The 23,336-nt window shown below is 41.1% G+C and overlaps 1 protein-coding gene across 1 annotated transcript in view; it reads left to right on the forward strand.

Annotated features, from left to right (window-relative positions):
- The window catches only part of RPS6KA2 (ribosomal protein S6 kinase A2), a 312,842-nt gene that overhangs the window by 235,301 nt on the left and 54,205 nt on the right, over positions 1–23,336 (forward strand). The window contains exons 5-10 of the mRNA XM_050893272.1: positions 789–869; positions 1,688–1,767; positions 4,923–5,029; positions 12,403–12,440; positions 13,171–13,313; positions 22,892–22,962. Of these exons, the coding sequence (XP_050749229.1) occupies positions 789–869; positions 1,688–1,767; positions 4,923–5,029; positions 12,403–12,440; positions 13,171–13,313; positions 22,892–22,962 (520 nt within the window). The remainder of the gene's footprint in view (positions 1–788; positions 870–1,687; positions 1,768–4,922; positions 5,030–12,402; positions 12,441–13,170; positions 13,314–22,891; positions 22,963–23,336) is intronic.

Below are 23,336 nucleotides of genomic sequence, written 5' to 3' on the forward strand. Positions count from 1 at the left end.
GAAAAATGAATCTGTAAGATCAAGAGCTGATAATGTGGGGACTTGAATCCTCCTTGATGTCTGAACATTCTGGTAAATGTGTTTGCTATGAAATCTTCAGCATCAGTTTTGATTGGTTTGAACCCAGCTCACCTCTTTAACTATTTTGTCTCTTACTCTCTATTCATCTCAACCACAAAAAGTATTTTTCTCGCTGCTATCACACAATAATTTATCTCTACACATAAAAATAGTTTTTTACTATTTTTAATCAGCCTTTTTTCTTTATTACTGATTGTTTGGGTGGTTTATTGGAAGCTTAAAATATTTTATATAAATCATTTCCAGAGAGTGCTATTCAGTGATATCTCATAAACGCTGCATCAGCACAATACAAGAAGTTAATTTGCACAAGGTTAACCCGATGAGCTCTGGGACTGGTACATTCTGTTTAATCTTAAATGAGATAGAGTTATTAATTTTATATAGTTTTAATTTTCACATTAACATTCTTTTCTGTAAAGCATAATCAGCTTCCTGTTGTTTATAATACTGTAGTCCTTCTAGTTAGGGCTGTTCTCTACAGAGGAAGACATGGTGCCTTCCTGAAGAGCTTACTCTTACTACACAGACGAGACAGGCAGAAAAAGGGGACACTGGAGAGTGGCGTGATTTGCCAAAGGTCACACCACAAGCCATCAGCGGAGTAAGAAGCAGAATCCAAATCACTTGAACCTCATTCCAGTACTGTATCCAGTGACCATGCTGCCTCTTAATATGTCGCTGTTCTTATTGTTCTTTCTTTATAGTTCGGGATCGGGTACGATCAAAAATGGAGAGAGATATTTTGGCAGAAGTGAATCATCCTTTCATAGTCAAGCTTCATTATGGTAACTATAATAAAATATAATTCATGTTTGTTCTTAAATTGGTTGGGGAATTGTAACTGGATGTGTTATAATTTCATACAGATACCCCCTGCCTACTTACGACTCTGTCTCTAACAAAATCTTAGAGGCTACCTGTGTGAAATTCTTCATTTATGCTAAAGGAGAATTTCAGTATAAGTAGGTTTTAGCCATTCCTCCATCAAAATACATTTGTCATAAAGTGTAACGTGATAGATTGTGCTGGTGGGGTAGCTGGTGAGTATACATCTGCCAACCCCCTCACCTGCTGTCAGGTATCTTTTAGAAAACAAGAGAATCTAAATTAAAATTATTTTTAATAATCAGCACCAGTCTGAATTTGTATATGTGTGTATATGAATGTGGTGTCTTGCTGGAGTTGCCTTCCTCTGCCTGACCAGCTCCCTGAGGAGCCCCCTTATTACTGTAAAGGGTCTTCTAAGAATATTTTGGATAGTGCGGGCTCTCCCCTCACACAAACCTGGGAACTTCTCTCTATGCCTAGCCCTCAGTGACTCCTGGTATCTTGTGCAATGGAAAGCAATCTTAATTCATAGGTGCTTAGCATGGAAAAGAATGTATTAGTAATGCATTGTTGTCTCTCAGCTGATAGTATTTTTTCCCATAGTCTAAGCTCAATTGCTTAGTTCTGTAGAGAAATTAAATTTTTCTGTTCTCAAAGTGCTGAAATGACAGGGAAACTAATGGCATGAATGATACACTGCTAGTCAACAAGATTAATTCTTTGGAGACTTTATCTTGATTCAAACTTCCAACATCCCCATCCTTTTCTAATGCAGCATTTCAAACAGAGGGAAAGTTGTATCTAATACTAGATTTCCTGCGGGGAGGGGACCTTTTCACAAGACTCTCCAAAGAGGTAAGCTGATAGATTTTAACTTTAGACATGAAAGACTGTCCTGATTTCCATAACTCAGATGAAGTTGGTGGGAATGAAAAATGGCCTTGGGGATAGTCCTGCTATATATATATGTAATAGAGCTGTATCATCTTGCATCTTTAAGTGTGTTCTTAATAATTGTATTTGAATTATGCCATAGGTAATGCAGCAGATAGCATGTAAGCATCACTGTCGGAGAAAACCACACCACTACTAAGCTGTTCCCATAGCAAAATAGCCCCAGACTCATTGCTCACAAAATATATCTTGGATGTGATGAGAAACAGTCTGAGAAATCAATCCTCAATACATTTTGCCCAGGACATGGGCAGAGAACGGCTGGAAAATCACAACCGCTGCCAGCAGAAAGAAGAGGTGGCCATAGGTCAGGGGCCGACCCCTGCAGCAAGCGTGCAGACAGCGGGGCATCAGCCGGCGAGCAGGGAAAGAGCCGTCTCCTGCAGCAGCTGCTGGGAGCAGGTCGGAGGCTACACACTGCCCCAGGGCTTGGAGGTTGGCTGTCACAGCCCTCACCTGCTCTCCTCCTGCCTGCCTGGAGGCAGCTGCTGCTTCCATCACCTCCCTGGGCTCCTGTCCCTTCCCTGTCCTCTGCAGCTCCTGCCCCTGGAGAGGTGCTGCTGCTGGAGAAAAAGGCAGCCAGGAAACAGTCCGAACTTGAGTCTCGCTAATGCCTGTAGAGAGCGGCAGCGGCAGGTTTTCTAGCTTCATTTAGCACTTGCCTGCGTCTCCAAACGCCTCTTTGAGCCAGCTGTCTGCGTTGCTTGAAGCGGTGCATCCTTCTGCGTTTAGCCTCAGAGAGGGCCCTGCAGGCAGTACGGGAGGCTCCAGCGAGGCAGCCCTGCTGCCCCGGGGCTTGCCTGCGCCCCAGCGTTCTCTGTCACCAACGTGATGTCCCCAGCCATTGGTCTCTTTCTAGGGTGTGGAGACAGGGGTGCAGGCAACCACCTAACACACGTCTTTAAAGATAAGATAGGGACCTTTCAGATGCTATCTTGAGGGGAAGCTCTGTTCACTCTTCTTGGTTTGGGGAGTTACTGATGGACTAAAAAAGCTGTGAAAACAGTGCTTTTATTCAAAAGTTCCCTAGCTTTTTTTTTCTTCCCATCTGATTCCTGGTTTGGTGACATGCTGCAGGCTGCTGTGTGCACCACGCTTTGGGACCCCAAGTATTTGCTTTCAAGGCTTGTTTGCTAACGCTAGAAGACATTAGCAACAGGTTGATTACACTGCCGAGTAATGATACTTGTATAAGTACTCAGTACATGGTAGCAGTTATTTTTAATATGAGGAAAAAGATTAAAGAAAATAAAAACATCCTGCTGTTTGTCATGAAATCAGGCTTTGTTAGCGAGGCAGCGTGCTGTCTTAGCAAGGGCCTCTCCGGTTTCATGGAAGAGGAGAGAAAAAGTGATTCTTGCTTACAGAGGGCAGTTACCCATTCTGCACAATCAGGGAGCTCGAAAGTGAAAGAGGACAGCTCAGATTTTGTGCTCCTTCAAAACTTCACATTTTCCCCAAAGCTTTTCCAATGCAACGCACTGACTTCTCTGCTTTATACTGTCAAGAATGAGTCCTCTTAACTCAACAGTCCTTTTACGTACTACTTTTTTCAGCGTTTGCAGCTCATCTTGTCTACCTATACCTTGCAGCTGTTTAGTGGCAAGGTATTACAAGGGAAGAAGTTATGGGAAAACTTGTATTGCTTGCAATTCGTTAATTACAGATTTGGTCTAACGGTATTGATTTCAGTGCACTTTCAGTCAGATCCCATATACTACCGCATGCATGCATGCAAAGCTTGTCTCTCTCTTGCTCTGTCCTTCTGAGACATCTGACTTTAACTAGGTATATCTGTATAGATTAGATTTTCCCTGATTCTATTAATTTTATCTCTTGTCTACGTTATTTATTTTAAACCTTATAAATAATTTAAATTTATTTTGATAATGCAATTTTTATGTTCAGACCAATTACATTTTTAGTTAGAGTTTTTGCTTGTGTATCCTTTTTCTTTCTAGCCTTTGCAGTGATATTCTTAATTAAATTATGTGACATCTGTTCTCTGAATGCTCTCTTTTTGCTCTCAGCCCTCTGCAGCTTCTCAGAGCATTCAAGTATTGTGGCTGCCCCTTTCCAAGAGCAGAGACTTAATTTTAAAAATAAGCTCAGCAACTTCTACTGTAGATATTTACATTTACATATGACATGTAAATTTGTATTGAGCTGACTCATTTTACCTCTGTCATACACAGTATTCACACTTGTGTATCCGATATATGAGCTTCTCTTTCTGCATTATCACTGCTGTACATATTGAAATTTAATTAAAGACAACTGAATAACATCTGGGATACAATGAAAGTTGAACCAAAGGGGTTTCTTGCCATCTGACTTTTTCTGAACTTAGTGTTTTTTTCGATTACAGAAGTTTCTTCCCACCTAAAACAGAGCCTTCAGAGTTAGCAGTATCCATATCAGCTATAGAAAGGAAACAACAGCCCTCAGTTTAGACCTCATCAGGCCCTGGCTGTTAGACAACACATCACTGCTTAGGGCATTTGCATGGAGATTCCTTGAACCCTCAATGCACGGGGTTTTAAATCCATCTCTTTTCATCATCTCGTACAGCATGCGTCTCTTCATGCTGTATATTCTGCTCAGATTTGGAAGCATTTCACTTCCCCAAAGAGGTTACGCCATGTTATTTTGTGGGAATTTGGTAACCAAATGCCAAGATTTTAGCAAATTAAGAGATATGAAAGCAATAAGGGCTGCACTGAACATATTGAATTTTGGTATTCATTTCCAAAGGCTAAGGAGTTAGAACCTTATTCATATTATTGCAACATGATGTCATCTAAACAGATCAAACAGACGAATGAGAGCAGCATGTTTTAAGGAACAGAAGTACTCGACAGATCAAGTTTTGTTTTATAAGGAGAATCTGCTAAGAATTGTTAATGTGAGCTCAGACAAATTATGGAAAATTGAACCTGATACGATGGTCCTTCCAGCATTCCCGAGTTAGGCAATTCCTTCCCCATGTCTGTTTAACGCAAGCCAGCCCACCGCTGTCCAGTAAATAGACGTGTTCTTCTCTTCCTTCTCTCTAGGTGATGTTTACAGAAGAGGATGTCAAGTTCTACTTAGCTGAGCTGGCCTTGGCATTAGACCACCTCCATGGTCTTGGAATTATTTACAGGGATCTAAAACCAGAAAAGTAAGTTAATGAGAAAGAGCAAACCGAAACATAAATACATGAGCTTTTAGGTCATTTCTGCTCTTTGTCACGCTAGAAGGTGCTAGAGGCTCTGCCTTCCTTCTTGTATGTGAGACTCTACGCAAGACCCTCACCATCAGCAGGAGGGTCTTCCTATCATATCATTTTAGCATGAGGCCAAATATTTTGACTGTGCTCCAGTGTGATGGGGCCTCTGTGTGCGTGGCCTGGCCTTAGTGAATGATCTCAGTGCAGGATTCACATCTCTGTGCCTTTGACTTCAGTAGCACTGTTCTCTATTTGCAGCATTTAATCTGGCCTTCCCCTTGATGTGGTATAAACTGCTCAAAGCAACTCCACTTTTACCTCATACAAAATATGTCGTGGCACCATTCAATTTTATTGTAGCCATTGCTTAAAGTAAATGAGCATCTCTGAAAACTAGTGTGCATATTAGCTCACGAGAGACATGATAATCAGGATTTTAAAAACACTTTTATTAACGATCCAAAATATCTTCGCAAGAATTATTCTCACTTATATTTGCAGCTATTTTCTATTCCTAATGTGGTGCTATGGAGCATTTTCCTTTCTCTTTTTTTTTGCAGTACATCAGTAGACTAAATGACACCCTCAGTGCTATCACTGGGAGTGACGTGATATTGTTTTTATTCCATGCCACTTGCCTGATGCTTTGCCTGCATCTTCTGCGCTGGCTCCAATAAAACAGGCTGCAACATTTCAAAGTTACCAGCCTTTTTAATGTAATGGTCGCCGTCATTTAAAAAAGATGACCACTGAGGGCAGTCTGTTTGACTGTTGCTTACACTTCCAAAGTACAACAGCAAAGGAGCCTTTTCCTTCTGTGACATGAAATTCAAAAATATGCAGCTCTTTCTTTAAAATGGAGTGCTATTGCTTTCACACTTGTGGACAAAATAAGAAACCAAAAGTGATGGAAGGTAGACTTTGTAGGTGAGAAGTTGAAGGGCAGGAAACTATTTATCTACAATACAGTACTATGTGATTTAAACTTTAAATTCAATTTTATGTTTTGGTTACAAAAATAATAGTAGTAATACTGTATGAATTCATACAGATGTACGTAACGAGAGCTCTCAGTCCTTTGGGCTAGAGACCCTTTCGCAGGTGACCGAAATTTCCAGTCTTGCCCGTTTATGCAACCAAAACTGAAAACCAGAGTCTTTGGCAAATACAGGAAGTCGTCTTCCAAATTAAACAACAGGAGGCAGAAAGGTACCCATTTGTTACTAATATGAAATGCAGGTACGCAGCAGTCACACCATAGCTGCCACTGCCACGTGCTGTTGCATCGTCTGCCAGCAGCTCTTCAGTTTCAACTTCATTCTGAATTGCTGTTTTATTCATTCAGCATTAACAAACATGTACATAATAGAATAACTCCAATTATAGGTTTTCAATTTTAAACTTTGTTTCTAGCGAGTGTTAGTATGAATCATGCACTACTTTTCTTTCTGGTGTTAGATGAAGCTGTTTTTCAAGCTAACACATGATATACGAAGCTGCTATTAGAAGGTATCCAAATATGAGCCTGTATATTCAAATATAAGTTACAGTGCTGTTACATTTATAGGCACATGCCGTAATTTTTTGCTTTAGGAGAAGTTAGAAACCGAGGAGAAAATTAAGTGCATGTCAAAACTATTCACCGTATTTGAGATACTGAGAACCTGATTTTTCAGAGTTCTCAGCGTTAAGTGTCACTTTGCATTTCAAAGCACATCTCTCACTGACTTCAGTTGCAATTGAGAGAACTTAAAATTTCTGCAGACCAAACTGCAGTGCCTCAAATCAGGGATCAGTGAATCGAGAAATTATAGCTCGCCTAAGAAAGGAAGGTGTCACTGATTTGCCATTGTCACATAGAAGCATGTCAAAAAGGCACAGATGGAATCCAGTTCTCTGTGCTTTTTTGTCTGAGCTGAGACCAGCCAGCCATCCCCTTCACTGTACTGCTCTGCTAAAATCCCTGAGTATTACCTATTCTGCCAACTGAGGCAAGATTTCTCTGGAAGAAAACAAAAAGTATCATCGTGTAACTAAAGACAGTTATAAAGTGAGATCACTGTGTAAAGTTAAGGTGGCAGCCCTCATTCTTGTATTTCCTAACTTTTGAATATATGGTTTATGGTCTTTGATGTACAGTTAAATAGATACCAGTGATACAGTTGAATCTGGATACAATTGTCATAGTATAAAATTAGTTTACATGAATATAACTATTGTTGTACAGGAAAGGGAATGACCCAGACTGGTATAACTCAAGTTCGTACCTGGGGATAAATCAGGGCATCTAATTGAAAACCATATCCTTTAAAAATAGCTTTATAAGTGCAAAGCCTATGTGTAGTCATGCCTAGGACAGCAAAGCATGACAGCCTACGATTTCACTGGAACTTTAGGTATAGAGCAAAAAAACAGGTACAACAGAAAAAAATATTTATTCTGAAGGGAAAAAGGTGCTATAATTTTAAGTTACATCTGGGAAAGGACAGCTTTCTAAATAAGATGATAAAAGAAAATTAGGACCATCCCAGGATGTTCTCATCCTCCCCTTGCCTCTGGGCAGGGTCAAATATATCAAGGCCATTACAGGTGTGCTGCTAACCTGGTCTTAAAATAGCTGGTGGAGACTTCATGGTCTCCATAGGAAGCCTCTTGGCAGTGCTCCACCAGTTGTGCATCTAGAAAGTTGCTCCTAGTAGCGAACTTGAAATTTTCTTGCTGCAGTTGTAGGCCATTGCTCCTTGGGCTGTCCTCATAGACTCCCCAACCTGCTCGTTCTGCTCTCAGCAGCAGCCTCGGGGGATTGCGAGCACATCCTTGTCCTTGGACCCTCTTCTGTACCCTAAACAATCCAGCTACTGAACTCTTCTTCACCAGTCGGTCTTTCTAGGCGTTCAGTCATTCTCATTCCTCCTCTTTGGCTTCTCTTGATCCGTATCTCCTTTGAAGTGCAATGTGCAGAATTATACCCATGTCTTCAGGAGAAGCATTACCGGTCTGATTAGAGCACAAGGTTTACTCTGTCAGGTTTGCAGAACTGGACATAAATTAATTAGTTTGTAATTTCCCAATTCTCTCTCTCCCTCTTTGTTAAAGATAGGCACTGCATTTGACCTTCTTCTATTGTTCCATGCTTTTGCTGTCCTCCAGAAGCTCCCAAAAGTAACTGCTAATGGGTTTGAGATTGCTTCAGTCAGCTCTGCAAGTATCCTAAAATGAAGTTCATTGGAATTGTTTATGTCAAAGAAGACTAGTTAGAAAATAGCACTGTTCAGACCACTTGAATAACCCTCACTACATTAAAATTCAAGGTTCAACATTTTTTTAAGATGCCCTGAGCAAAAATCCATATTAACAATTCAAAGCTATGAATTAATTTTAAGTGCAACCAGAATATATACTCTGGGAGTTGTTATAAAGTTAGCTGTACTTCAAAAAGGCAAGCAATTGAGTTTTCTGGTTAAAGTCTTGTTTAGAACAAGCAGATGCTTCCCTTAAATTGTTGCAGCCAAATTCTTCTCCTTGAGTTATCTTGGTGGTTTCAGTGGCATCCCTTGTGGAACAAGGTACTGTTCAGTCACACTGAAACCCATGGAGTTACTTACACAGTGAGGCATGTTTCTATTTAAGAACTGCAGGATCAAGCTATTAAATACGGTAAATATACCAAAATAGAAAAATGGGAACTTATTATAAAGTAGTATGCAATGCGTATGTTATTTCTTATGCTGTGGTTTAAGGGTATGAGTGACTTAGAAGTAACTCTACCGTCTGAAAATGCACAGGCTTTTTTTATTTATCTTTGCCTTTTCTATCTCCAGGTAGCCAGATGCACCTTGATACAGTTCTGTCATAGGGGCTTTGATTAATGAGGAGTGGTTTACGTTGTAATGCCCTCAGCTGTCTGTACAAGGGACAGCTCATATAACTGCTCATATAACAACTCCTGAATTGTTGAACTATATTTAAAAATCCCCAAACCACCACTGCATAATGCAGCATGTTGCAAACCGTGGCAATTCATTCATGGATGTAGCTGTCCTGTGTAGAGAGGGAAGATCTGAGAATCAGTAAAGGACAAAGACTTGTGGTGGAAAATAACCATCATCTTCTGTCAAAGCAAGCAGCCCCTTTTTGGGACTTCATGGTGTCAATGAAGCTACAGCAGAGATGAGTTTGGCGTAAGACTGTTCAGCATGGTGAGATTGTGGGGGGTCATGCAAACACTGAAATGTCACAAAACGTGGACAGTTTGTGAGAATCTTCATGTCTTTGGGAGATATTTGAATACGTCACTCTACCCAGTACTTTCATAACAAAACCTGCAATCAGATTAAACTCTCCTTATGAAGTTTCAGGTTTTCTTTCCAGCCTGAAAATTTGGCTACAATTTCTGAAAAACATAAAATGTGGGTTGAATTTTCTGCAAAACTGAGCTGTCTTGGAAAGAAATTTGAATCGTCCAAAAAAACCCCAGCGTTCCAGCTTTAATAGATTTGGCAGAACTTCACATTGATTTGGGTATGTTGGAGTTCAAAGTGAAGCATGAAAGACATGACTCAAAACTAAAAAGAGAGAGAGAAATGGGAGAGAATTGCTTTGGCCTTGATTTAAGACATGATATAAAATAATGAAAACAACTAATAACGAAGGCTTTTTATCCCTGTGCTAAAGTTGCAGCAAAAAACTATTACGGAGTTTGCAGTCCTAGCTCTACTATAAGCTTCTCCTGTAACTTGGAGTATGTCATGTAGCACACCCTGCTACTAACTTAGCTACTCCCCTGCCCAGCCTCTAACATGGAGATTTTCAGCCTTTATTTTCTCAAGGCATACTTTTAAACTGAGGTCAGTGAAAGCAGTTTGAATGCTTGTGGGATGATCCTAAGGCTAAATTGTTGTTATTGTTTTGAAATAAAGAACAGGTTGACAATGACAGTATCCTGTAAACACATGCAAACCTTAAACTGAACAAATAAAATGGAAAAATCTCATAGCTAAAGGTTATCACTCAATGGGATTATAGCCTAGTTTAGCATTTAAAAGTAGTCTACTTCTTATGTTTTTTATAATTTCAAAACATTGATTTAGAGGAAAGATTTTTCTCAAGGCTGAATTACATTAACAACTTCTGGTTCCTTTTGCCCTTCTGCAAAATAATACTAGCTTACTTCAGATTAGCTGATCCTGCAAACCATAGCCAAAGTAATTGTGATTGTCACAATAGAATTTCTACGACGGACAGTGTGGGATAAAAAGGAACTGTAAAGTGATAAAGATAAAAAGAGAAGACAGAAAGTATGATCAGATAATAAGTTTGCTTCTACAGTCAAAGGAAAACTATTTGTCTGTTGTAATTTGGATGCTTAGGAGCAGGTACATTGTTCTTTGCTTCTTGATGTCACTAAGCTAATTCAGTGCAACAGTTATCTTTTTTCTCACTGTTAGCATATTATTTTCTTTTTACTTCAAAGGCAATTTTCAATTCATAACCGTAGCGTTATATGTGTTGGCAGATGGCAAATCTGGAAACACCCAGCTGTCCAAAAGGTGCTGCCGGGGGCCACAGGGGAAGCTGCAGGCAGCTGAGGGCACTGTATAAGGGTGACTAGGGAACACAAGACAGAGGAGGGAAGTGTAGATCAAGTTTTAGGGGATATAGGATACACATCCATAGAAAACCAGGATCCGTTCATTTTGCTGCTCATGCAAACATGCAGTGTGAGAAAGTCTGTTGTATGCTTCTGGCTCACTTAACCTAAGACGGTATTATCAGTTTGATAGCTGCGTTGGTATTGCCTCCATCCCTTTAATGAGGGTAAGGTATGAACCCTCTAATGAGGGTAAAGGTATGAAAAACGTATATTGTATACATAGAAAAGCAGCATGGATTTTCAATAGGAAATTTATGAAATATAAAATTGATGTTTCTGAGGAAAATCCCACAACCTTTGAATTGCATTATTATTCACAGGGGCTTCCTGGGTGTGGGACAAAATTTTGGGTGATTTCTGTGAGCTGTACTCCCCCTTGCCATTTTTCCAGAGCCAGATCTGTGAAGTTCGTACATTCACACTCACTTCCACGCTGGCAGGTGTTTTATTGTTTTCTTCTGAAGCACAAGCCTCTGGTTTAGGGATTGCAGTCACAAAAATACATTTAAACATGCCTGTTATAGGCTAGTACTTAAAAATTATGCCTCTTCAAGAAAGCTGGGGAGAAAGAATAGAGGTAAAGATGCTTTTATCAAGAAGAAAAAGCTTTAATTATTGAACACATAGTAGTGACTCAGCTGCTGGCCTTTGTTTGATGAATTACACAATAACAGTCTGTTCTAAACACACAAATGAATGACAGAAGACCGTGTCTTTTCAATTATGTTTCAGTACAGAGACAACCTTTCACAAAAGTATAGCCCAATGTGTTTGTTTCACTTCTGTCTTATTTTCTTCCTGAATAATTGAAGTGACTCTCTAAGAGAAGGGGAATATAAAAATAGCTGACACGTTGCTAGACCATTTTGAAAAAAGAAATACACTAAATCTAACTAGAACTGAAGAAACACCACCCTCATTACTGTGTCAGTATTTATAGGCAGAAAAGTTACCAAAAAACATTATTTTTCAGTTTCAATGTTCCTTCTTGTTTCCGTAAAAACTAGCAATGCTTTTTGTGAACTACAGTCATTTTTCTCACAGAAATGTTGGAGTGCCTTTGTGAGAATAAAATATGTTGGCAGGTGGCAAACGTGAGAACACTTGAACTTGGCTTCCAGGCTGAATTTTCATTTGTGCTTCCTGATGGAATAAATTAGCAGGGGCTGAGATCCATGCAGTTAGGCTGTGACTAGTCATTGTGCTCTATGATCACTTTTATTACTTCAGCATGAACATATCTACCTTTGGAGTTAATTTTAGGTCCAGTGAGTCCAAGCCCTGATTATTTGTGTGCTTGCCTGTATTATTATGAGAAGAGCAGAAAACCTGTAGCTCCTTCTCCTGCTGGAAGCAGATGCTCTGCAGTTGTTGCCTTTGAACACCCTGTTCCTTCTGAGCTCAGTTTGCACGCCCACCCTGAGCATACGACGGAGTAAGGAGGAGGCTCCCCATGCAACTGCCGCAGGCCATACGTGCTTCAGACATGAGATTAGACAGACCTTTGAGGATCATTTTTCTTTCTGGAGGCATATAATCCACTGAGGGTTTGTTTACACATGTATTTGAGTCTTGCATATCTCCTTACCTGTCTTAAACATGTTTTATTCATGTTTGTTAACTGCACTCTGTGCCTGCCTAATGAATGAATGTTTGCTTTTTTGCTTTACAGCATTCTTCTTGATGAAGAGGGCCACATTAAGATAACAGGTATGTGAGGAACGGAAAACTTAATGTCTACAAGCTGACTTTTTTTCTGCAGTATGGTCTATGCATCTTGGTCTTTGCTTGGAAAGTTTGCTTACAAAAACTCAGAAGCCAGAAGAGTTTGAGTGTTGAGCTTCTCTTCTCTGGCAATTCGTCAAGCACCCGTGCTGCACAGCACATGGAGAACATAGCGTTTTCTTGGTAAAATTGTACTCTTGACTGATGTGAAGCATGCAGGCTTGGCTGCCTACCACCGTGCATGCAAGGATGTTTCCAATATGACTGCTTACTCCAGATTAAATTCTCTGAATTATAACTGTGCAGAGGACACTTGGAAAGACATCCCTTTGCCACCCTCGAGGTGCTGTCTGGCCATCCTTTTCACTGGTGTCCATCTGGGATTATTATTTCTAATGCTTTGGTTATCTGAGCAAGAATCCTTACCAGCATTGTCTTCACCAAACCTGAACTGTGTATTTCTGCTTATTTAAACTCTCTCTTCTGCTTTGGGCCAGAACCTCATTCTGAACAGAGAAAATGATACACCTACTTTCAGGACATATTAACAAATGCCAACCAGGCACTCCAAGTAGGCAGGGCTTCAGCATGCACGCAGACAGAAGGGTACTTCATCAGCTGTTTGGTGTGTTTTGTTTGAACAGTTTAAGTGAGCAAAAGTGTAAATAATCTTTTTTATAGAATTGACAAGTCTTTTTTGTTTCAATTTATTTAGATTTTGGTCTGAGTAAAGAAGCCATCGACCATGACAAGAGAGCGTATTCATTCTGTGGGACAATAGAGTATATGGCCCCAGAGGTGGTCAACCGACGAGGACACACACAGAGTGCTGACTGGTGGTCTTTTGGCGTGCTCATGGTAATGGAAAAGTTGTATTTGTTTATTGGAGGGGTGGCTGTAGGAGTGATCAGATGCCTCAGATAAAAAGTACTGCTTTCAGCAATTAAGGGTTAATAGAAAAGTAGATGTGTAATGATTGCTTGATCATTTTCATTGCATCAACGATAGCAAACCAGCTGCTCCTGGCGGTATATGAGGTAGCATTTGGCCGCAGATTCTCTCTCTTCCTTCTCACAGTCCTTTGCTGTCTTGGTTGGTTACCATCAGCCATGAATACTTCTGCTGCACAGAAACAGGGCAGGGCAAGCTCAGGAGAGCACAAGCATTTCAGAAGAAACATTTGCCTAGATACTAACATGGTTCCTGTTAGGAAACAATTCCCCAAGCAGCAATTTTCAGATGTTAGGGACATCGTCTTAGAGAAACTCAGAAATTTACTCTTTTGTTCTGCAAAATATAGATTAAAAAGGACATATTTTAGAGGGTGCTCTGAATGTTTCACAAGACCTCAGTGGTTCTTTTGCCATTCATCTGTCTTTTTCACATCAGCATTGCTGACTCTTGTTCCACTAATGAGATTCAGGTAGTTTTTGGACTGGCGGTGGATTTCCTGTAGTCTTATTAGCTGGTGCCAGACTGTCACTCAAAAACCTCTCTTTTCTCCTGGTGGGATGTCCTGGTTTAGGCCCAGCTGGCAACGAAGCACCACATGGCTGCTCGCTCACTTGTCCCCCTTGGTGGGATCAGGAGGAGAAAATACAACGAAAGGCTCGTGGGTCAAGACCAGGACAGGGAGGGATCACTCACCAAGTATGGTCACAGGCAAAACAGACTCGATCTTGGGGAAAAAGAAATAAATTTAATTTGTTACCAGTCAAATCAGAGCAGGATAATGGGAACTAAAACCATATCTTAAAAACACACCTTACCCCACCCCTCCCTTTTTCCCAGGCTTAACTTTACTCCCAATTTTCTCTACCTCCTCCCCCCCAGTGGCACAGGGGGATGGGGAGTGGGGGTTTGGGTCAGTTCGTCACACGTTGTTTCTGCCGCTCCTTCCTCCTCAGGGGGAGGACTCCTCACACTCTTCCCCTGCTCCAGCGTGGGGTCCCTCTCACAGGGGTCAGCCCTCCATGAGCTTCTCCAACGTGAGTCCTTTCCACGGGCTGCAGTCCTCCACGAACTGCTCCAGCGTGGGCTTTCCCACGGAGTCATGGTATTCTCTGGGCCCAGCCAGCGTGGGGTCCTCCACGGGCTGCAGGGGAATCTCTGCTCCACCATGAACCTCCATGGGCTGCAGGGGGACAGCCTGCCGTCTCACCACGGGCTGCAGGGGAATCTCTGCTCCGGCGCACCTCCTCCCTCTCCTTCTTCACTGACCTCGGTGTCTGCATGGCTGTTTCTCTCACACCCCACTCCTCTCTCCGTTGCAGGTTTTTCAGCGGTTTTTTTTCCCCTTCTTAAGTATGCTGTCACAGAGGCGCTGCCACCATCGCTGATGGGCTCGGCCTTGGCCAGCAGTGGTTCCAACCTGGAGCCGGGGAAGCTTCTAGCAGCTTCTCACAGGAGCCACCCCTGTAGCCTCTCCCCTGCTACACAAACCCCCGCCACACAAACCCAACACATGGGAAAAGAAAACAAATACGTACAGGCACCATGTCATCCTCCTTTCTTCTTCTGTACCATTTTGCTGTGTCTTGATTATGACTAGTTTGGGATGTTTGCTTTGTCCTGAGTGCATGCTGAAGCTGTTTTTAAAATGATGTATGTGAAACAATTTTAAAATTACTGCTCTTCACAGGGGGGAAATCACCGGAAACTGACACAAATGTATCAGTTGGCACAGAGGAATAATTAGGAATTCATCTTTTTCTTACATGTCTTTGCATTGGATTAACTGTACAAAAGTACAGCAATCTTTCCCTGCTATTGCTTAACCTTTAAGTCCTGCAAGCTATTCTGGAGTTAGTTTAAATTGAATCAATATGAGAAAGTGTGCTAATTCATTTTTTATACATGGTAATCAATGAAAAGTTAGTTAAAATGCAATATGAATTTACCAAAAATCAGTCATGCTATATTAATCTGATATTTTACTTAATGAGTTAGCCATCTTTTTCTAAACAAAGTAAATGAAATGGATCCTATGTGCCTCCATTATAATAAAGTATTTGATACAGTGTTGTAGGGGAAATTCGTTAATTGAAGATGCTTATTAGTCCAATAATGGTCCCAAGATGGTATGGTACCTATACCATCTATGAGTACATCACAGGGAAAAACACCGGAGAGAGAAAGGAGCTATTTCAGCTAAAGAGTAATGTTGCCCCAAGAGCAGGTAGGAATAAACTCATCGTGAAATGTAGTTAGCCTGGAAAGCAGAAGAAAGCTCCCAACTGCTTAAGAAGTGAGGCCCTGGAAAACACTTTCCAAGAAGAGCTCTGCGAGAGATCTCTGACTACAGTGAAGCTGCTTGGCTTATGAGAAGGACCCAATAACATCCTCCTGAGTGCTGCAGTACTTGACACTGGGATGGGTGCAGTGTCAGGGAAGTTTTTCAGAGAGGTATTGAACCCTCCTCAAGCCAGCCATCTAAAATTAGGTGTTCAGGTGCTAACCTGCTCCCTCCTGCACCTATCCAGCCTCTTCAGTCTGTGGTGCCATTGTTGCTGAGGAGGACCAAGAGAAGAGCAAGGAGAAGTTGGTTTGTGACACTGATTTTTTAAAAGCTATATGAACGCTATAGGTTTTTTGAAGCAGTTATTCCCAGTTTTATCAAGCATAGCACTGTCCCTTGAGCCCAGACACCATGCATTTATTACTCTCACAGGGATGTGTTCAGATAACGAAGGTGATGCTGCTCTCTCCTGAAGTGTGCAGGCTGCAGGTCTACCCAAGTGCTCAGTGCACGGCCACCAACAGGCAATGCAACGCAGCGCAGCACTGCAGCTGTGGCTCACATTGCACCTCACCATGGTTGTCGTGGCTCCCCTGGAGAACCACGGCAGAAGCATAAATTAATGTAGCAATGTGCTCTTCTAATACAGCTCAGTTTCCTGTGGTATGGAAGCTATTTTAGGTCGCTATGTATTACACTACATACCACAATCCATAGAGTATGTTCAAATTTTGTTTCCCCTAAGTAGACAACTGGTGACAGCAAAGGAAGTAAGGATAGGAAACAATGTGAAAACTAGTGAAAATTTGGGGTGGGGAGGGCCTACATCACTGATCTAGCTGGTTGACAGCAGTTAATCTAAGTAAATATTGTAATTTATTACCTGAATTTAAAAAGAGTGGAACATCCTTATCTCCTATGGCCACAAATCCATTTGTGGATGCTCAGCACTTCTGAACCATATATGTTTATATAGGAAAATCAATAGGTTATGTCTCATATAATAAATATATCCCAACCCTTTACATTTTTTTATTATATATTTAGTTTTGGAGGATAGCTGTGCCTTCTCACTGTCTCCAGTTAAATGATGGTGTATTTGGTGTATAGATTATTTTTCTTTCACCTGCTAATGAACTTGGCTTCTTCCCTCTGTCTTTTGCTAGGCTTTCTTTTTTTTTTCTCCATCTCTCTTTTCATCCGCTCTGTCCTGGTTTTGGCTGGGACAGAGTTAACTCTCTTCTTAGTAGCTGGTACAGTGCTGTGTTTTGGATTTAGTGTGAGAATAATGTTGATAACACTCTGATGTTTTAGTTGTTGCTAAGTAGCGCTTATCTTAAGCCAAGGACTCTTCAGTTTCCCAGCTCTGCCAGCAAGCAGGTGTGCAAGAAGCTGGGAGGTAGCACAGCCGGGGCAGCTGACCTGAACTAGCCAAAAGGATATTTCATACCATGGAACGTCATGCCCAGTATATAAACGGGGGGAGTTGGCCAGGAGGGGTGGATTGCGGCTCTGGCATCGGTCAGGGGGTGGTGAGCAATTGCATTGTGCATCACTGGGGTTTTTTTCCTTCCCCCCCTTCCTTTTTTTGTTATATTCCTTTTCATTACTATTATTGTTATTATATTTCATTATTACTATTGTTAGCATTATATTTTACTTCAGTTATTAAACTGTTCTTATCTCAACCCAGGAGTTCTGCCTTCTTTCCCGATTCTCCTCCCCATCCCACCAGGAGCAGGGGGTGGGGACGGGGAGTGAGGGAGCGGCTGTGTGGTGCTTGGCTGCTGACTGGGGTTAAACCACAACACCCTCCCCTAGGGATTCAGTGTATTAGAATTAGAAAAGATAAGAATCCATATAAAAGGAGATGAGTTAAAGAGAGTAAAATCTTTTTAACTGTAAGCTAAGGCTTTAAGCCTTTGAGTGCTACCAGACATCTTAGAGAAAATTAGCACTAATCAGTTCAATCTTTTTTCCTTTTTAACAATTAACTGGTTGGGGCAGAAAAAGGGTATTCCCATACACTAAAAGTGTGGGAGGATTTTCTGATGCTGTCTGTTGCTCTGCTCATTTCTCCTTGTTTTCCTTGGTCTGTCACTTGTATGTTCTATTAGGGAAGCTGTTTTTCTGCCAGTCTGAAAAACTGAAGAGAATTAAATGGTATCCAAATGGTTTATTAGCATTTCTCTCTAAGTAATTTGCAGTACGATGTGAAATGTACAAAGAAAATATACCAGTTGGTGGAATATGCATAGATGGAAAGGAAGTGAATGTGGTAGTGTAATTTTCATATCTAAAATTTTGATCAAAAGAGGGAATATATTAGGCAGATAGTGATAAAATGGCCTGTAATCTAGCCATCAGAAGAGCAACCAAACAATCTCTTGTCTGGTCTGTTCTCTGAAGAGGGATTAATGCTACAGTATGAAGAGTCAGGTTGTAGTAGCAGCTCCTTGCCAACCTGCATTGACCAGGGCACAGACTAGAATAAAACTGAATGATCCTTGAAGGCAACCTTAAATGTGGCATGTTGTGATTATTAATATCAAAACAAACTTATCTGAAAAAGACTAAATTCTGGTCTTGACTTATTAATTAATTATGTTAGGAATTATTTTATTAATTATTATTCAGTGGGAGTTTTACTATTAACAACAGTAAAACTTCGTTTACCACCAGCTAAGTCTTTGACACAGGCCACAGAACTAGAACTGCTACCTGCTCTGTTCATTTGCTGCTCAGTTTGTTTGAATTGTTTTATGGTAGCTTAGTATGTGTCAACAGGTATAGTTACACACGTCTTAAAATTCACCCTTTCCAAGCATTCCAGAAGACAGTACCTGCGTCTCATTCAGTAAGAGATGACGACTGCTGGGACGTAATTAAAATTTAGTGCTCATGAATTTATGTGCTTTATCACGACCAGACAGATTTCATTTTCTGCCTTCCTGCATCTTACTCATTGCATTGGAGATTTTGGATAGGACATATTCTACAAAAGCTTTGCATCAAGACATCTGCATGAACAAGCGATTGACTTAAATTGTTAAAAAGCTGTGTATATGACTAATACCTTTTCAGCTGCGCTGCTAGACCCTTGATGCCCACACTGCCACCTCTGAAGCCCAGGTAAACTGGTCTGAATGATATAACATGCACAAGTCTCTTGGAAGGCCTCTCAAAGCAGTGGTTTTGTAGTTCATCATACCAGCTGATTTACAAGGCCATAGACCTCATGGAAGTGGTATCTGTTTCAGTTCAGGAAAAAAACACTGTACACCTTTGAGAGTCCTGTAAGCAGAGAGGGGAATATAATTAGAGAAAGAAGGGGTGTGATGACTCAGTAGGCAGTCCCAAACAAAAAGCAATGTGTTTATATTTGTCAGCAATGTAGTGAATGTGTAAGTAGTGAAGTCCTCCCCAGAAAAGAAAATATCCTTTTGGTATCCAGACAAAGTAGTCAGCTCTGTAGTAATTTTGTAGTAACTGTACAGTGGCATTGGAAAAATCAATACGAGACATCAAAGCGATACAATCTTCTTTTACAAAATCCCATCATAACACTTGTTTTATTCCCAGTGCAAGAGATGGTCTTCATGAACGGTATTTTGAATGTTTATGCTAGCTGCTATGTGAAGGTATTCAAACCCTTTGCAAACAGTAATTCATTATGCTTCACACCTGACTAATAATGAAAAATACTTAATGCATTTTACAAATGATAGAACTGAGTGGCTGACCAGCTCCCAGCTACCTGGAAAATGACTGGAAGTGTTTAGAGGGGAACCCGGCTGTTCTGGCAAGAGTGCCTCTCTCTGCTCTCCGAAACTGAGTGGTATCAAGCTTCTTTGTAACCCTGAATTTTATCCTAGGCTCACAATACTTTAGCAGACTTGGGCTGAAGTAATTTGCTCACTCTGCTCTCCTTCCCTCTGCTAGGAAGATTCATCTGGCAATTACCCCAGGCTGTGGATGTTTTCTCATTCATTATCTTCCTCAATGACCTACCAGGGTCACTTCTTGAATCCATTCCCTCAAGAAATGTGGCTCTCTTTCCCAAGGTCTTCCCACATGTATATCTTCTGGGGTCTCCAGTGCTGGTGTTTTGCCTACTGAAATTAGAGACTGCCCTGAAAACTAGAGAAAGGAAGCACTGCAGGGTATGTTGAGACCTAAGCAGGGGCTGGATTAAGTGACTCCAGAGGCCCCTTCCCATCGAGCTTTAATTTCGTGGTTCTCTTAATAGGCAGCTGAACTGGAAAGGGGAATATTTGCCTTTCTTGCTGAATATTGGTACAGAAAGGAAGTCAAGGTTGGAGGGAGGCACAGCCTTCTGAAATACTGGCTAACAGAAGGTGGCCCTCCAGAATACCCAGGAAGCGAATCATTGGGAGGCAAGGAGCAAACAGATGGTTTATACAGATGGGGAAGTGGGGAGAGTGAAAACTGAGCCTCCTGGCAAAACTATAGGGTCTGCTTTAACAGCCAAAAATACTGTAGTATTTATGTAGTTTCTTCACACCAAGGCTCAGCTCCTTGTCAGCCTGCTGTGACCCATACAACTCTGTATTTATGTGCAAGGGTGTTAGCAGCAAGTACTCACTTCTGTTTGCATGTTTACGTTTAGCAAGATTTTTGATTTTTTGAAAAAATAAGCAGGAAAATAGGTGGTTGTGCGGTAAAGTGGTAGCTTTAACGGATGAGATGAACTATTTCAATTTATATTTTTTTTCAGTATTGTTATTTCATTTTTAACCTTCAACAGATTTAATCAGGACTGCAATTGAGAAACCAGTGCTTTCTTCCAGCTGCTGCTTAGTTGAGTTCATTGAAGTAAAAAGCTCTGGTACATTTAACTCATGTAGCTGCCTTTCACTTTAAATATTGATGTTAATTGCATTTCTTCTGATTTTGAATTAATCTCAACGTTAGATCTGCGTAATTGGAGACGTGGTAACAAAGTGCTAGCCCTTAGAGCAGTGCAGTAAATACTCCCTGCAGCCTCCAGGACAGTCATTTCCCCTGCTCCCTCCTGCAACTTAAATTTCTTTTTTCCTTTGTTCCATCATTTGTTCGTTCCTTCCTCCCTCCGTCCTTCCCCCCCCCGCCTCCCTCACCCCCCCCCCCCCCCCTCCCTGGACACTGCATCTGAATTTCTTGCTTTCAGGTTTCTTAGCCCCTTGCAGCCATGGTGCATTTGCAGGTCTTTCTGTGGTATCATGGTGGGTGGGAACTACCGTCATCTTCTTCCCACATAGTCACTGACCAAGCAGTTGCTTGTATCTGTATCATCTGCATCAGCAGTGTCAAGCCCATTTCTGCCAAAATAAATGAGCTCTAGCAGTCATTGTTAGTGCTGTTAAATTAGATTTATTATAACAACAAAGTAACATGAGCAAGTGTAAGTGAACATTAGGTACTTGCACTGAACGTAAACTCTTGAGAAATCATGAGGAGGGTTTGGTGCAATACGTACCACTTCTGCTGCTGCCCTGGGAAGCAATGTTCTCTGCCCCTCATCCCAGTATATCTGAAGACTTTTATCAGGACTAAGGCTCTAATAGGTCAGAATTACTTTGAAAATGGTGCTTGAGTTCCAGTGTCATTTAGGCAGTTTTAAAAATTCTCCTCTATCATGTTTCTCTCGAGAAGATGAGCTGCTTTCCTCCAGTTCTACCAGGCAGCTCTTCTCTTGACTCTCCTAGACCAACCAGGAGTTAACACATTTGTGTTTTCCAAATCTTGTTTCTATTTGTCAGCCATACGCACTTTTTAAAAGTGTTTTTTCCTTGTTTCTACTATGTGTTTTATTGCCTTGAGGTAACTTGTTACTAATGCAGATTAATCCTTCCATTAATTATAGTCAATTAGTTATCTGGCTTCTAAACCTCTCCCCTGCCCTCCTCCCAAAACTAGCATAACAGTTTCATGGTTACATTTTTCTTACTTTTTCTTATATTTTTCTTATGGTATGGCTATATTTAATCTGAGAAAAGGGAAGAGTCAGGCTGTGGGGCAGTCTGACAAAGGTTTTTGGTAATGAAAGGATCCTTTTTTGCACAAATGTGCTTCCTGAGAGCAGTGAAGCTACTTGTGTGATAAGGTACAAAAACTACATAAGGGTTGCAGAGTCTGTCCTGCCTTAACGGGTATTTAATTATAGCAATGAATATTATTTAGTAGTTACTTATTATAGTAGAAGAGATCCAAAGCCTGAGTCACAGACATAAGCAAGTAACAGTTCTCCTTACCCTCAATGGACATTGTCCTCCTTTGTGCTCGGGCTGAATTATGTTCTTGGTGTCTTTGTGCTTGGTGATGCATAACCTTCATCATCCCTTAGTCAGAGGAATCAGCTGCCCCATGAAACACTGTGAAAGACCTGGTATTGAATCCATATTAGGTGAGCTTCTTTGGCTGCGGTTGGTGGGTTTTTTTGTTACAGATGTGAAATTCCTGTCAAATTTACTGAAAGCACTAATCTGTTTCAAAGGAACCATAACTGATTGATGTTTTCATGTGTGAGTTAGGCAAATAATTGATGATGATTGCTGAGTTTTGCTTTGAGATTTGGATTCAGTTAAATGTGACACTTGCAAAATTCATCACTGAATACAGCCAGGGGAACCAAAGCAGGAGAGAAAAAAGCACACTCAAATGCCTTGAGAACGTGGGGTTTGTGCATGTTTCTCCTGCAAAGTATAGCAGTGCCATCTCTAAGTGGTGAAAACACACAATCACAAAGGTGGTTCGACTCAAGCTAAAAAGATGGGGAGTGGCATGTTGAACCCATTTTCCTTGCACCACAGTCCATGCTAAACACCTAAGAACAGCCATACCCATCCAGGCTAAGGGTCCCTCCAGCCAAGTATCTCATCTCCAGCACTGGCCAGAAAACGGGTGCTGGAGGAAACAGCATATATGACACTTCTTCCCAAATATACCAAAACTTGACCCCAACTATCAGTGTAAACAGTTTGTAACAAGACTCTTGAGGGAAACAGTCATGTTGGTTTTTCATGTTCTGCATAATCCAGACTTGCTGTGTCATTTTTTTCTGAAGTACAGCTTGTTGGACCATTTCTTTTCCTCAAGTTTTCAGTTGTGTTGGAAATAGAAGGTGGGTGTGGTGTCTATCAGCTATGCAGACCCTCTCAACGCTCATTTGATTTACCATTTTGTTGTTACTCCACAGTTTGAGATGCTGACAGGATCATTACCCTTCCAGGGAAAAGACAGAAAGGAGACAATGGCACTCATTCTCAAGTGAGTACCGAAACTGCTGTCATTCCTCTAACTATGAGTTAACTGTACCCTCCGGGCAGCCTATAGGTCCTAAGAATAGGAAGGGTAGAGAATAATAATGTGCATAATGTGTTTTTCAAAGCTGCGTGAGGCATGAATTTGGTAAGGCACGCACAGCTGATGTCTGCATGTGGCTCTAAAATTGCCTTCAGAATAAATAGGAGGAAGTGAATTACTGAGAGGGCCTTACAAAAGAAATGTATCTTACTTTCTGTAATAATATCATTATCCACACAAAAGTGGGAACAGTCAGATTTCTGCAGGACAGTTTATATTTTGTGTGTGCCAAGTTTCAAATCTTTTCCTTTGCAAGTTTCCCGTTCATTTGATGTTAA

The sequence above is a fragment of the Gymnogyps californianus genome, chromosome 3, assembly GCF_018139145.2.
Source record: "Gymnogyps californianus isolate 813 chromosome 3, ASM1813914v2, whole genome shotgun sequence".
Lineage (NCBI taxonomy): Eukaryota > Metazoa > Chordata > Aves > Accipitriformes > Cathartidae > Gymnogyps > Gymnogyps californianus.